The sequence below is a fragment of the Pogona vitticeps genome, chromosome 6 (assembly GCF_051106095.1).
Source record: "Pogona vitticeps strain Pit_001003342236 chromosome 6, PviZW2.1, whole genome shotgun sequence".
NCBI lineage: Eukaryota > Metazoa > Chordata > Lepidosauria > Squamata > Agamidae > Pogona > Pogona vitticeps.
In genome coordinates this window covers 105,847,714-105,860,773 of record NC_135788.1, presented here as the reverse complement: position 1 = coordinate 105,860,773, position 13,060 = coordinate 105,847,714, and the positions used below count along the sequence as shown (strand labels likewise).

At 41.3% G+C, this 13,060-nt stretch overlaps 1 protein-coding gene across 1 annotated transcript; it reads left to right on the top strand.

Moving 5' to 3' along the window:
- Positions 1 to 5,755: 5,755 nt before the first annotated feature.
- Positions 5,756 to 12,439, top strand: LOC140708268 (serine protease 30-like). The gene is made up of 3 exons (XM_073003654.2): positions 5,756 to 6,675; positions 7,757 to 7,932; positions 8,838 to 12,439. The coding sequence occupies exons 1-3, from the start codon at positions 6,474 to 6,476 to the stop codon at positions 9,075 to 9,077; spliced, it is 618 nt and encodes a 205-aa protein (XP_072859755.2). The 5' UTR covers positions 5,756 to 6,473; the 3' UTR covers positions 9,078 to 12,439.
- The last annotated feature ends 621 nt before the right edge of the window (positions 12,440 to 13,060 follow it).

Genomic DNA, 13,060 nt, shown 5'->3' with positions numbered 1-13,060 from the left:
GGTTTTTATCCAAACATTTCCAGCTGCACTATATGCTAATTCTGCTAATTTATAGGTTATAATTTATTTATTATAAAGGTAAAGGTAAAGGTTCCCCTAGACAATTTTTGTCCAGTCGTTTTTGACTCTAGGGGGCGGTGCTCCTCCCCGTTTCCAAGCCATAGAGCCAGCATTTTTGTCCAAAGACAATCTTCCGTGGTCACATGGCCAGTGTGACTTAGACACGGAACGCTGTTACCTTCCCACCGAGGTGGCCCCTATTTATCTACTTGCATTTGCATGCTTTCGAACCGCTAAGTTGGCGGGAGTTGGGAAAAAGCGACGGGAGCTCACTCTGTCACGTGGATTCGATCTTACGACTGCTGGTCTTCTGACCCTGCAGCACAGGCTTCTGCGGTTTAGCCCACAGCACCACCACGTCCCTAATTTTATTATTATAAAATTATTATAATATTATAATAAATAATATAATTATAATAAATAATATAATATTATTTATTATAACCAACAGCCAAATTAACTCCCATTTTGTATTCCTTTGATTTCTCACCACACTAGCATGCCAGAGGTACAGATGGAAACAGTTTGTCAGGCTTGCCTTTCCTTTGGAGGAAGAAGTAGCTGGCTATGCTTGGGTGACCCAGGGTGTGGAGTTCTGTATTTAACATATTAAAATTTGAGTTCTTTTATAGCCTCTTGTGTACTTTGTCCCAGTGTTATGATGCTATTTTTTTGATTTATCATCAATCCTGCCCATACAAAAGGGTGTTTGGCTTCCACAAGTGAGCCTAGCACTCTTTTCTGACTCCTTGCCTTGTTGGTTGGTGGCATCCGAGCAGAATTGTCCAGGACTGCCCGGCCATGCTGAATTTTGGTTGTTCCCCAGTTGCGTTGCTTCTCCTGTTGTTGAGAGGTGAGCAACTAGGAGAGGTTTGTATGGCTATGTGTGTAGGGGTAGGGGATAGTTGAAGGCAGAATGAGATGGCTGCTTCGAGCAGTGGCATGTGGGTATCATGAAGAGGCAGTACAGTATATTGTGATGACTTGGGGATGATGACAACAGCATCACTGTTGTGTAAATGGAACTGTGTAACACAGTTTCAGCCACTGTGTAAAAAAAATTAGGTGTTTCAGATCAGATGGTTGTAGTAGGTTTTTTGGCTGTTTGGCCGTGTTCTAGAGGTTTTTACTAATGTTTCGACAGTCTCTGTGGCCGGCATCTTCAGAGGACAGAAGTTAGAACAGTTATTTTAGATCATGTCTACCAGTTTTCTTCTTCTCTGGGAGCGGGTCCTTTGTAAATCTAATGGATCTTACCTGCCCCTCCGAGCCTAAGACCTGCTCAAATACTTAGCATCACCACAGGAAGAGGTCGCAGCAATACAATTTTGCCTAGCAAATCCACCCCTTCCCCAGTTACTATGAGGACTGCAGAGATAACAAAACTTTGGGTGAGGAGACTGGCAGATTTGTATTCGCAAATGGCAGATTATATCATTGGCCCTGTTTATTTGGGCTTGAGGTGGAGGGGCTTTTCACTGAGGGGGCTTTTGTGGGAGAGGAGATATGTAGAGAGGGTTGTTTCGATACCCCCCAAAATAAATTGAATTTAAAAGTCTATTGACTTATTTTTCCTTCTCACATTTTATCTGGTAGGGGCAGATTTACAGCTAGCCCCCCCCGATTATGTTTTAATACATTAATATTAATATACTACGGTATAGTTATATTCTGAAAAACTATTTTAGTGTGTTTTCTTTACCCCATTAAAAATGCCTTTTCATGCAACTGTGGCGGGTTGTGTGTGTTGCAGTTTACAGTGGACCCTCTACTTACGGAATTAATCCGTATTGGAACGGTGGCTGCAGGTCGAAAAGTCTGTAGGTCAAGTCTCCATTGACCTACAATGCATTGAAAACTGATTAATCCCGTAACTGGCTGTTTTTGTTCCATTTTTGTTCAATAGTGCTTTTTTTCCTGGTCTGTAGGTCGATTCTCCGGCTGCAAGTCAAACCTAAATTTTGCGGCCAGAGAAGTCTGTAACTCAAAAAGTCTTTAAGTCGAGTCGTCTGTAAGTCGAGAGTCCACTGTACTTGGGTATTATAAAAGGAGGTCGCAAAAAGATTAGGAAACACTGGTTTTGAGAATGCAGTGCTAGGGAGACAACACTTTCCAATAGTGTCCTCCTTCAGAAAGGCTGGCTCATCGCAGTACTGGGGAAAGAAATGATCTCTTGATCTCCTTTTCTTACTTATACTGACCTGTGGGGACTTGCTAACTGCCAGGTACAACCACATTCCACCAGTGCCTAGATCTGCTATTCCTCTGGAATAGATTTACTCCTCTGGAGTAAATCTATGCAGTCCAGTTGATCTTCTAACATGCCCAGAGTCTGACATTTATTATGATTTTTTTCTCATGTTCCTTTGCAGGTCCTGAAATCAATTCTGCTGAAACAGGTAAGGAAGTCATAATGGGATGGGATTTGACTCCAAGGATGCTTACAGCAAATCTGTTGGCATAGTTCTTCATAACAGGTTATGACCAATCTCTTTCTTTAAGAGAGGGCTTTGGCTGATATAGATAAGTATGTATTGGATTTTGTGTATATGATGAAGGTATGCCATATTCACCTATATCCTGTTGTGCAGCTCCATGTGTGCAAGGCAAAGATGTAGTCATCATCACCAAATTGCTGTTGATTAAAGCTAAATCGCTGCTGATTAAAGGTGATTTTGAGGTGCACGCAACTTGTACACAATGACAACATTACTTTTGCAAATGTGGAGCTGTGCAACAGGATTTCAGCCACTGCATAAAAAGATCAGTTATTTTAGATCAGGTCTAGCAGTTTTCCTTTCTCACAGGAGAAAATCTTTTGTAAAATTGTCAGTCTGTCTTATAACTTATCTTCACCCTGTTGTATAGATGGCTGGTTATGAACTAAATATTCTGTGCTAATTTGCTGTCTTACAAACAGGGTGAGGATGGTGAGTCAGATTCGATAGCATAACAAGTACACTCTGGATTTTTATTGGAACTTTAAAGGAACAATCCAGGGGGCTGGACGTATTTTGGATGATGGGTTCAGCATCTTGGATAACAGTTGTAAATTTTGGAGCAAAACCCAGAACAGCATTATTGAGGAAGACATGTCCCCATTCTCTGGCTGAGGTTTCTGTTGCAAAAAGAGAACAAAGTGCATCTTAGTAAAAAATGATAAAACTTTTATTGATTTCAAAAGCAGGAAAATCACTAAGGAAATAAATAATAATAAAACAGTTGTTCTTTTATAGCTCTAAGTGGTAATTCCAAAGTCCTAACTGGGCAAACAGGAATGCATAAAATAAAACCATAACACTATGCAGCTACCAGGAAAGTGTCTCTGTTCAGGAAATGTTTTGATTTAAAATAGTTCTCCTTTTTGACCTGACCCTGCAAATACAAACTTTCCAGATCTGGACTCATGCCCAAATATGATCAGTTCCACATTATCTCCCCCCCCCCCCCCAATTCCACTCTCTCTCTCTTTCTATTTTCCCCCTCAGCATCACAACTTCTCCTGAAGTTGGCATCCCCAGCCTTTGCAATCTCTGTCTTCTTTACAGTGTTGCAGAGACTGTTAATGTCCTGCTGCCTTATTTTGTGTGTGCCTTACTTATATCTTACAACAGAAGGACTTTTGGTTTATCCCTCCCCTTTGGAGAGAAAAGCATTCAGGTGCCATATTTTACAGAGATGTGTGTATTCGTGTTTCTGGACCAGAGCTTTGCTCCAGAATGGTGCTGAGAAGCTATACTGCAGTCCCCTGCCTATTCTTATAACCTCCCATTATTCCTTTGCAGCCTGTGGCCACCCCCAGGTGTCCCTCCCTCGAATCTTTGGTGGGGAGAAGGCTGAGATAGGAGAATGGCCATGGCAGGTCAGCATACGAAAACTCAGGAAACACACATGCGGTGGAAGCCTGATTTCACCCCAGTGGGTGGTGACAGCAGCTCATTGTTTTGATGGGTGAGTTCACATTAGGTCAAAGCGACACTACCTTTTTTTCTTTAGAGAGAATGCACACAGCAGGGCACCAGCAGACGGTGATAGTTGGGCAGTGGCGCAGAGCAGGAGGAGGCTTAGAGTTTGGTTGGAGATTCTGTGTGCTGTAGTCCAAAAAGCTGGCCTCTGACTATTTCATTAGTGCCAAAACAATGTAATTAAAAAATGTCAGATTCACTCTTTTATGATCTCTAACTATTTCAATGTGTCCCTGATTTAGGATTAATTTACAAGTGTGATGATGAATGATCTCACTGACTAGGAGTACCTATTGCAGTAAACTAATAACACTGAGTGATCATTGTAAAATTGGCTGATGCATTATAGCCTGGGCTTTTATGGATTACTATCCACTTGCTAGGATTTATGGATTATAGTCTTAAAGTTTCAGATAAAAATTAGGTCTGCATACTGTTCTTTCATAGAATTATAGAATCATAGAATGATGAAGTCGTAAGGGGCCTGGAAAGCCAATAACAGTGGTTCCTCACATTACGACTGCTCCGTTTTATGACAAAATCGCTTTACGTTGAAGGTTTTGCAATTGCAAAAGCGATCGCAAAACAATGTTTCCTATGGGGGAATTTCGCTTTGCGATGATCGGTTCCCTGCTTTGGGAACTGATTCTCGCAAAGCGATGATTTTCGGTCAGCTGATCGGCAGTTTCAAAATGGCCGCCGGGTAAAAAACATGGCTCCCCGCTGTTTTCTGGGATGGATTCCTCGCTGCACAGGCAGCGAAAATGGCCACGCTATGGAGGATCTTCGCTGGATGGTGAGTTTCAAGCCCCTAGGAACGCATTAATCAGGTTTTTATGTGTTTCTATGGGCTTTTTAATTTCACATTACGATGTTTTCGTTCTATAGCGATTTCGCTGGAACGAATTAACGTCGTAATGCGAGGCACCACTGTAAGTCCAACCCCTTTCTCGATGCCAAAATAAATCAAAGGATGTCTGCCAGATGGTTGCCTAAATTTCTCTTGAATGCCTCCACCTCTCAAGGTAATTGGTTCCACTGCTATACTGCTCTAACAGTTAGGACATTTGTCTTGATATTTAACCAAAATCTGTCTTCCTGTAACTTGAGCCCATTTTTGTGTGTCCTGCACTCTGGGGTGATTGAGAACAGATCTTGCCCCTCCTCTGTATGACGTGAAAAGTGCTATCATATCTCCTCTCTTTTCAAGGCTAATCATGTCCAGTTCTTTCAGTCTTTGGACAAATGTGTAAATACAAACTAAACCAGGAATGACCAGGAGGTGGAACAAAGAGCTGTTGAGCACCTGCAGGGTGGAGCAATGCTGCTATGGATCTGTTTTGTTGAATCTGGCACTCACATACCGTGATTAGAACACCCGGCTTCCTGCACTGCACTTTTAAGGATGAATAGAAAATGCCTGTGCCCATTGCCCTTTTAAATCCCCTCCCTGACTCCCTTCCCACTGGTGCCCTTAGGAAGCTGATTCCACCTCTTGGCAGGCGGAATGAAAGTGCTAAAAATAGGAGAGAGTGCCAATGCTGCCCTTCTGCCATCCTGCATGATTCCGCCTATGACCTGGTATTGCCTGGGGTTTTTTTGGACCCTGGGGATTCTAGGAGCTGAAGTTCAGTTGCCATTTTCTCATCCTCCCAAATCAGGACTTCATGGAGAATGTGAAGCACACAAACGCTTTCACAGAGGTGCCTGTGGGTTAGGTTAGTGCATCACAGAAAGGACACTGGGTGTTTTGACCCTGCTTTATGTGCTCTTTAATATGGAAGAGAAACCAATTAAATAAATAATAACAAAAAAGCATTAGGAGTGTATGTTGTGGTTAGGGCCCTCCCAAGTTATTTTGCTGCTGAAGGCAGATAATAATTTGCATCCCCATCTCTTGGCCAAGTTGCCGAGTACAGGAGGCAGAATATTCCAAAAACACCTTTCTGCCATCCTGACAGTGAAAATGAAACTTTAATATAGTAAATAACAAACAATTTGCAGTCCTTCTGTGATACAAACATTTGGCTGCCTGAGGTAAGCGTCTCCCTCTGTCTAATACTAGGGATTGTGCCTATTCAAATATTTTCCCTCTTCAGTTACGAAGTGAATTCTAGAACATGTCTTTAGGGCAAAAATCCCCACTGAGACCGACTTCCTGATAAACATGGCCTTGCTCAGAGAGATCTACTGTAAATATTTTTCAGCCTACCCAATTTTTTACAGTGATTTAAATTTCAATCAGCTAGCAAACAACCCTTTGAGGTAGACCAAATTACAGCATTTCCCCAAGAGCTTTCTTGTGAACGTTAGGACTGGTCAGACTTTGAACATCAGCCTTTTTGTTGTGTTAGGCACTTATTCTAACTTGCCTTCTGCAGGCCAGTGAATCCATCCGATTACCGAATAAATCTGGGGGAATATGAGCTCCCGAAACCTGCTCCCAGCATGATCTCATCTGCTGTCTGCAAAATCATAGTGCACCCTTATTATGCCGGAGATGCTCAAAGTGCTGACATTGCCTTGGTACGGCTGGAGAAGCCAATCAATTTTTCCCGAACCATCTTGCCGATCTGCCTTCCAAGCAGTTCTGACATAATCCCTGTCAATACGTCATGCTGGGCCACCGGCTGGGGCAAGTTCTTTTCAAGTAAGGATGAGTTTGGGAATGTATGTATGTGTTTGGGGGAGATGACGGTTTGGGGTTCTTGGTTCCCTCTTGTGTGTGTGTGTGTGTGTGTGTGTGTGTGTGTGTGTGTGAGAGAGAGAGAGAGAGAGAGAGAGAGAGAGAATGCAACAGAGGTGGGGAATATTTATTCCTGGATGGCATGGAGTGCTTGGGAAAGCTTGGGAAAGTCAAGTTTTGGATTACAACTCCCAAAATCCTGGTCATGGTAGCTGAGGGATTCTCGTAGTTGACTCACCAAATCCCCACTGATTGAGTGGGCCTCCTCTAGTTGAACCTTCTACTCATTTTCATTCAATGTCTTCTTTCAAAGGCTGTAGTAATAATGGAAATAGAACCTGCAACCACCTTTTGCAGTGTATGCAAACCTTCTGCATTCTTGCAATGGGCCAGCCGTTCCCTTTTCTGGGAGCTTCCTTTCCAACTCTCCTATATTTTTCTTTTCCCATCAGCACTCTCATCCTGGCCCCTCTTGCACTTGGAACTGGCTGTCTCTTTCCAACTTTTCTCAGCATGCACCAAATTTCACTTGACATTTCCCCCTTCTCTGGGAAAATGATGCCAAACTTATGAATTTTTTTAACCAGCCAGATAATTGTGCACTCTAAACCAGTTAATTCAGAGCTGGGGAAAGTTTACTTTCGAAATAAATCTGCTAGAATGACTGAAGGATTCTGGGAATTATGATCTGTAAAGGAGAGTTTTCCAAACACTGGGAAAACTACAAAAGGAGCCCAATATCTGCTGGGTATTTGTTCTATAATATTTTCAGACTGTGGATAAGTGAATCGGTGGATACTGAACCCATGGATAATGGGGACCTACTGATTAATTTTTTTATAACATCACTCACATTGCCTTTTTAGAATTCTATTGACAGCAGTGGGAAAGACTACATTTCCCAGAATATCCTAGGTGGCATGGCTAAGGACCATGCTGGGAGAAATGTTCTTAGATTTGTGGTCTAAAAAAGTAGCTGCCAGATCACTTTTAATGGGAAGTAACTAATCCACATGCAGACAAAGTGTCTTTTTTAAAATACCAGCTTCTATAATGGCTCGGATCCTGCAAGAGGTTGAAATTCCGATCATAGACAATGAGGAATGTGATAATATGTACCATCAAAAATCTGATGTTGTAGCCATGCCAGAGGGCTACAGATTGATCTATGAAGACATGATCTGTGCTGGATATGCTGAAGGAAAGAAGGACACCTGCCAGGTAAGAACAGTACACCAAAGCTGCCGTGTAGCAAAAACAGCAAATACCAGAAATGGGGCTCAGAAGCTAGAACTTCAGAAGAATTCTCAGTTAACAGTCAACAGGACAAAACCAAACTTAATTTCAAGTAAACATTGTCTTTAAACAGATCTAGCTGGGTGTTTTCCCAGACTTTGGCATTGCATATGTTTTGGACCCCAGCTGACTGAGGCTGCAGCTGCCATGCTCCAATAGTCAGCAATGCTGGAAATTGAAATCCAAAATATGTAGAGGATACTGAATCAACATATTGAGTTCAAACCACTGTGCTATAAAGACAAAGTAAATATTTTTCACATTATCATAGAGCCATTATCCTTTGCAATTTTAATGGTTTTGTCTTACCCTTGATGATGATGGTCTTAGAAATAGAGAGCTGGAAGGGACCTTATGGATCATCAAGTCTGTCCCCTGTCAAGGAGGCACAGTGGGGAATTGAACTCCCAAACTCTGGCTCAATAGCCAGATACCGAAACCACTAAACCAACATCCTTGGCCTTTTTTCCTTTGTTAGTGAGAAATAAGGAATGGCTCAGTAAACACTAGCAAGATGATCGTGGTTGAGAAAGAGTTTCAGATTAAGTTTCCATAGGCTAATAGTAGACTCACTATAGGCATTGGCCCATTCTCCATTTTCCTTCCTGAAATAATAAAAAAACAAGGTGCCTCTGAGTCCAGTCTTAGTATATTATGATTATTACTTTGTGGCAGGATGCAGCCAGCCACTCCTTCTCTACTTCTGGCAGTCTTCTCCAACCTGGTGCCCTTGAGATGGGACAGATTACATTGTCCATCATGTCCAGATAGTGTGGCTAATGAGGCGATGCACCACCCACCATGAAGTGTAATTGTCTTTCCTCTTCCAGGGTGATTCAGGGGGGCCTTTGGCCTGTGAACTGAATGGTACTTGGTTCCTGGCTGGAGTGGTGAGCTTTGGATTCAAATGTGGATTTCCAAATCGACCGGCTGTATACACTCGAGCCACCTCTTACGTGCACTGGATTCAGAACACTATGGCGCAGAATGGAGTCCCCAGAGATTGTGGCAGCTGGCTCACCCTCTTGCTCTCGCTCCTTCTCTTGGGCTCCACCAACATGCTCTTGTGATGTGCCTCGCTTTTGCCTGTTGCATTTCAGAACAGTCATGCAGAATCACTAATCAAACCTGATGAACCCCTGTGGTAATCTTGAGTGATCCAAACTCAGTGATAATTTTGAGTTTACTGATCATTATCCAGGACTGATCTTCATATGATGAGCTTTTGCAGGAGAGAGTCAAAGAAATTATGATGCCTTTTATTTTGTCAGCTTGATTGCCTACTTATTTACTAGATGACTGGGTCTAATAGAGTAAAGAAAAGGAGTGGAAGCTGTAGCCTTGCTGGCTGGAAGAGTGAGAGAATTTTACTCCAGAAAAGGGACAAGTTCTGGCTCCTTCTCATCCAAATAATGAGCTAGTTCAGGGTAGCATTTAGGCCTGATGACCTATTCAGCCTTTTTTTGTAGCAGGTTCTCAAAATCTGACTAACCTGCTTGTCCTATCGTAGTTCTCTTGTTACGAAACGTGTTTCCTTTTCGCACATAGAAATGTATGTGTATTTTTCAAAATGTATATATTTTTGCACAGATTTATCAGTGTACATGTTTTTTTCACCTGAAAAAATCTTGTTTATGAAATTATAGACATATAAATATATATAAATTTGTTTGTGTGAGTGTTTTGCATACTTATTTTTCTCTGACGTAATGTAGCGGGCTTGTCTTGGGCATGTATGGATTTCTAATACTGGATGTTATATGTGATGCAGTTGCCCAGTTTTGCTTTGCTTATGAAGGAGGGCATTGGAGGATTATTTGCATTTTGTGGTATTTGCATTTATTTACATGAGCATTCAAAATATCCTCACCTACGGTTTCCCTCAGTTTCAGTCCTAGGGCTGAAGACACAGTACATTTAACATATTAGAAATAAAGCTACCTTAAGAGGCAAAGATTGCTTGTTCATTCTAACACGAGCTTGCTTTAATTTGCTAATTCTGCTGCTTTTGTTTTTTAATTGGTCAGCTGGGATGGCATGGTTTCTGTGCTTGATATCTTGGGTACAGAGACCTGAAAGATTCCTGTGCCTATAAGGATAATGATGAAATAAGAAATAAGCAATTGAATTAAATTGTCATGTGACCCTCTCCCAGCCACCATAACCAATGGGGAGGAATTCTGGGAGATGTGGTCCAACAAGATCAAGATGTCTACACTTGGTTTACAAAAACAGGCTGAAAATAGGGGGACTGATGTAGGCACAGCTTAAACAGTAGGCAACCAATGTCTATGGTTTCTATGACAGACTGACAGAGAAAGTAATGGGTACTTTCAAATGCTTCCAGAGGTCCCATTTTGGGACCCTGGGCACCTTTTCTTCCTTTTGGACAGCCCAAGGTTCAGCCAGCACTGGGACTTGAGAGATCCCCATTTTTGTTCCCTGTAAGGCTTGGTAACTCCTTGAATGATTTTGAGCCAGTCATTCTCTCTCTCAGTGAGCACTGCCTTGTCAAACTTTTATGGGTGGCACCTGATTTCCACAGGAGTCCTTTAAGACTTCCTCGGCAAAGAACAGACACCCACAGTTCCTCATAGCTGACAGTGGAAGATTAATCCCAGGATGAAATCAGACATTCATTGATAAGCAACGCCCAAATTCATCTGGACATCTAAGTATTTGTGTTTTCTTTGTTGCAACAATTCGAGGCAATTTCAAGGCTTGTTTATTCCACAAGCCTCTTTTATTTCTACATAGCTTCTAGGTTCCATGTTTCAAAAATAGCAAGACCAAAATATTTTGAAGACAGTTCTAAGCTGTTTCCACTGAAAAGTATTATGAGGATTAGGGGTAAGCATGATGGGAAAAATATTTTTTGTTTCATTTTGGCTATTTCGGCAGTGTTTGTGTGTGCCTCCTTCATTTCACATACATACATTCGTTCATGGATCCTCTCATTAAACATGTAAGGGAACATCTATTTTAGGTTCTATCATTTTGCTTTTCCCCACAAGTTTTGTAGACTCTCCTTATGCTGGGCATGTGGCCTGTCATCACTTTCAAATTTATCTGGATCAATATTTGCCCTTTAAGGGAGTGTGGAAAGTCAACACAGACCTAACCGGATGCCGGCCACAGAGACTGGCGAAACGTCAGGAAGAACAACCTTCAGAACACGGCCAAAGAGCCCGAAAAACCCACAACAACCATTAGATCCCGGCCGTGAAAGCCTTCGCGAATATGCAGACCTAACTGCTTGCCTTCCAAAGTTTGTACCATAGATTAAAGCAAAAGGTAAGTCTTTGGCTTAGATTATCCCCCAATAAACTATGTAGCTGATAGAGGCCCTTCCTGTCCCTGCTCAGAACATGCCAGTCACCACACACTGTTTCTTTTGCCTTTTTTAAAAAATAGAGGTGAAATTTCAGCCCATTCTATTCTTGCTGGAATGATTTCCATTTGTTTCCAGATTGTGAGTGCACCAGGGCTCATTGCTTAGCTCCTTCAACATAATGGCACCTATTCTATTGTGGCTATTGCTCTTTGAGCATCTCTGCCCCACTGTCTGCCATCTGATAGTCTCAAATAGATGTACCACAGCTGAGCTAGGCTTTCAGCTGTATTGGGATAACCAGTGGTGGATCTGTGTTTATCTTGAGCAGCATTAGCTGCTCATCTTTTTTTTTTAAATATGAAGTGATCCTGAGTAGTTTGTTTATTATTTATTTATTTTATTTTATTTTATTTTATTTTATTTATATCCCACCTATCTGCCTGCGCAGTGATTCATTATCTGGAAGTGGAGGTCTGCAATGTAGTTTATGACATGGTGAGGCGAGAGATAGGTAGATACTTTTATTTAATAAGTTTTCAGACCATTTCAAATTCACATATAATACATGCAAGCTAATAACAAAAAATAACAGTAAACATCCAACTCCCAAAAGATTAAAATGATAAAATGTTAAATTATGTATGCAATTTAGTTAGTCAATTAGTAAAATAAACTTCAATTATTCCAAAAATGTTACATGGCTCATTTAAACATTTTTTCCCTTCATCTTTCTTCCTGAGAGTGGTGCTTTAACCATTAAAAGTGCAACTAATGGGAATAGGAATAAATTCTGGCAGTGAGAGTGTTCTGATTGGCTGCTGACAGCAGTCCCCATGACATTATCTTATCAAACATTTCCTAGGTAATTAAACGGAGACTGGAGAAAGGACAAATAAAAAAGGGAAAAGAAAGAGAAAAGAAATTTCTGTTTACACACTTTTGTTTAAACAAACCATTTGTTGTCAGAGGCTCTTTTTTGGGAGCCAATTAAAAAAGGAAATAAAGAAATCCTCTTTCATGATATTTTGTTTTTGTTTTTGTGTTAGCACAAAAGTCCCATCCCTAATGAGGATTGCTGAATACCAAAAAAAAAGAAAATGTAGGTCTCTTGCACATTTAATAATTATGTAGAAGAGAAAATTTCAGCAAACAATTCACACCGATTGAAATGTCCTCTTCTATATCATTGCTAAAGGAACTGAAGCTTTACTCTCTTTTGGCCATTGTAGTCTTTGTGGACCATCCATTTCATGCTGGTGCCTCTATCAGATGGTGGTGAGCAGAGATCTTGTGATTATTTAATGAAATGGAACATGTTAGATGTGAAATATACAATATCTGGGAAATTGGTTCTTATGGAGGTGGCGAATTTTAGGTGTTGTGGGAGCATCCTGGCCCATTATGGAAAACATGGAGAACCGGGGATGGATGGGGGGGGATGGAAATGCTTGTGGAGCTGTATGTGGCCACTCTTGCAGAATAGGTTCTTTTTTGCATGACAAGAAGGCGGCTATGCATTGTGAGTGGACATAAAATATTGTTGTAATGTATTCCAAATGGAGTAGGCTGTGCTAAAAGCATCTAAAACAGTTATGCTTGTAAATCTGTTGGGAAGCGGGTCCACTTGCCAATTTTGGTCAAGCTTTACTTGTTAAACCCAAGTGGTATGGAGTAAAAAAATGCACTGACAGAGTGAACATACAAAGCATCTGTGCCTTC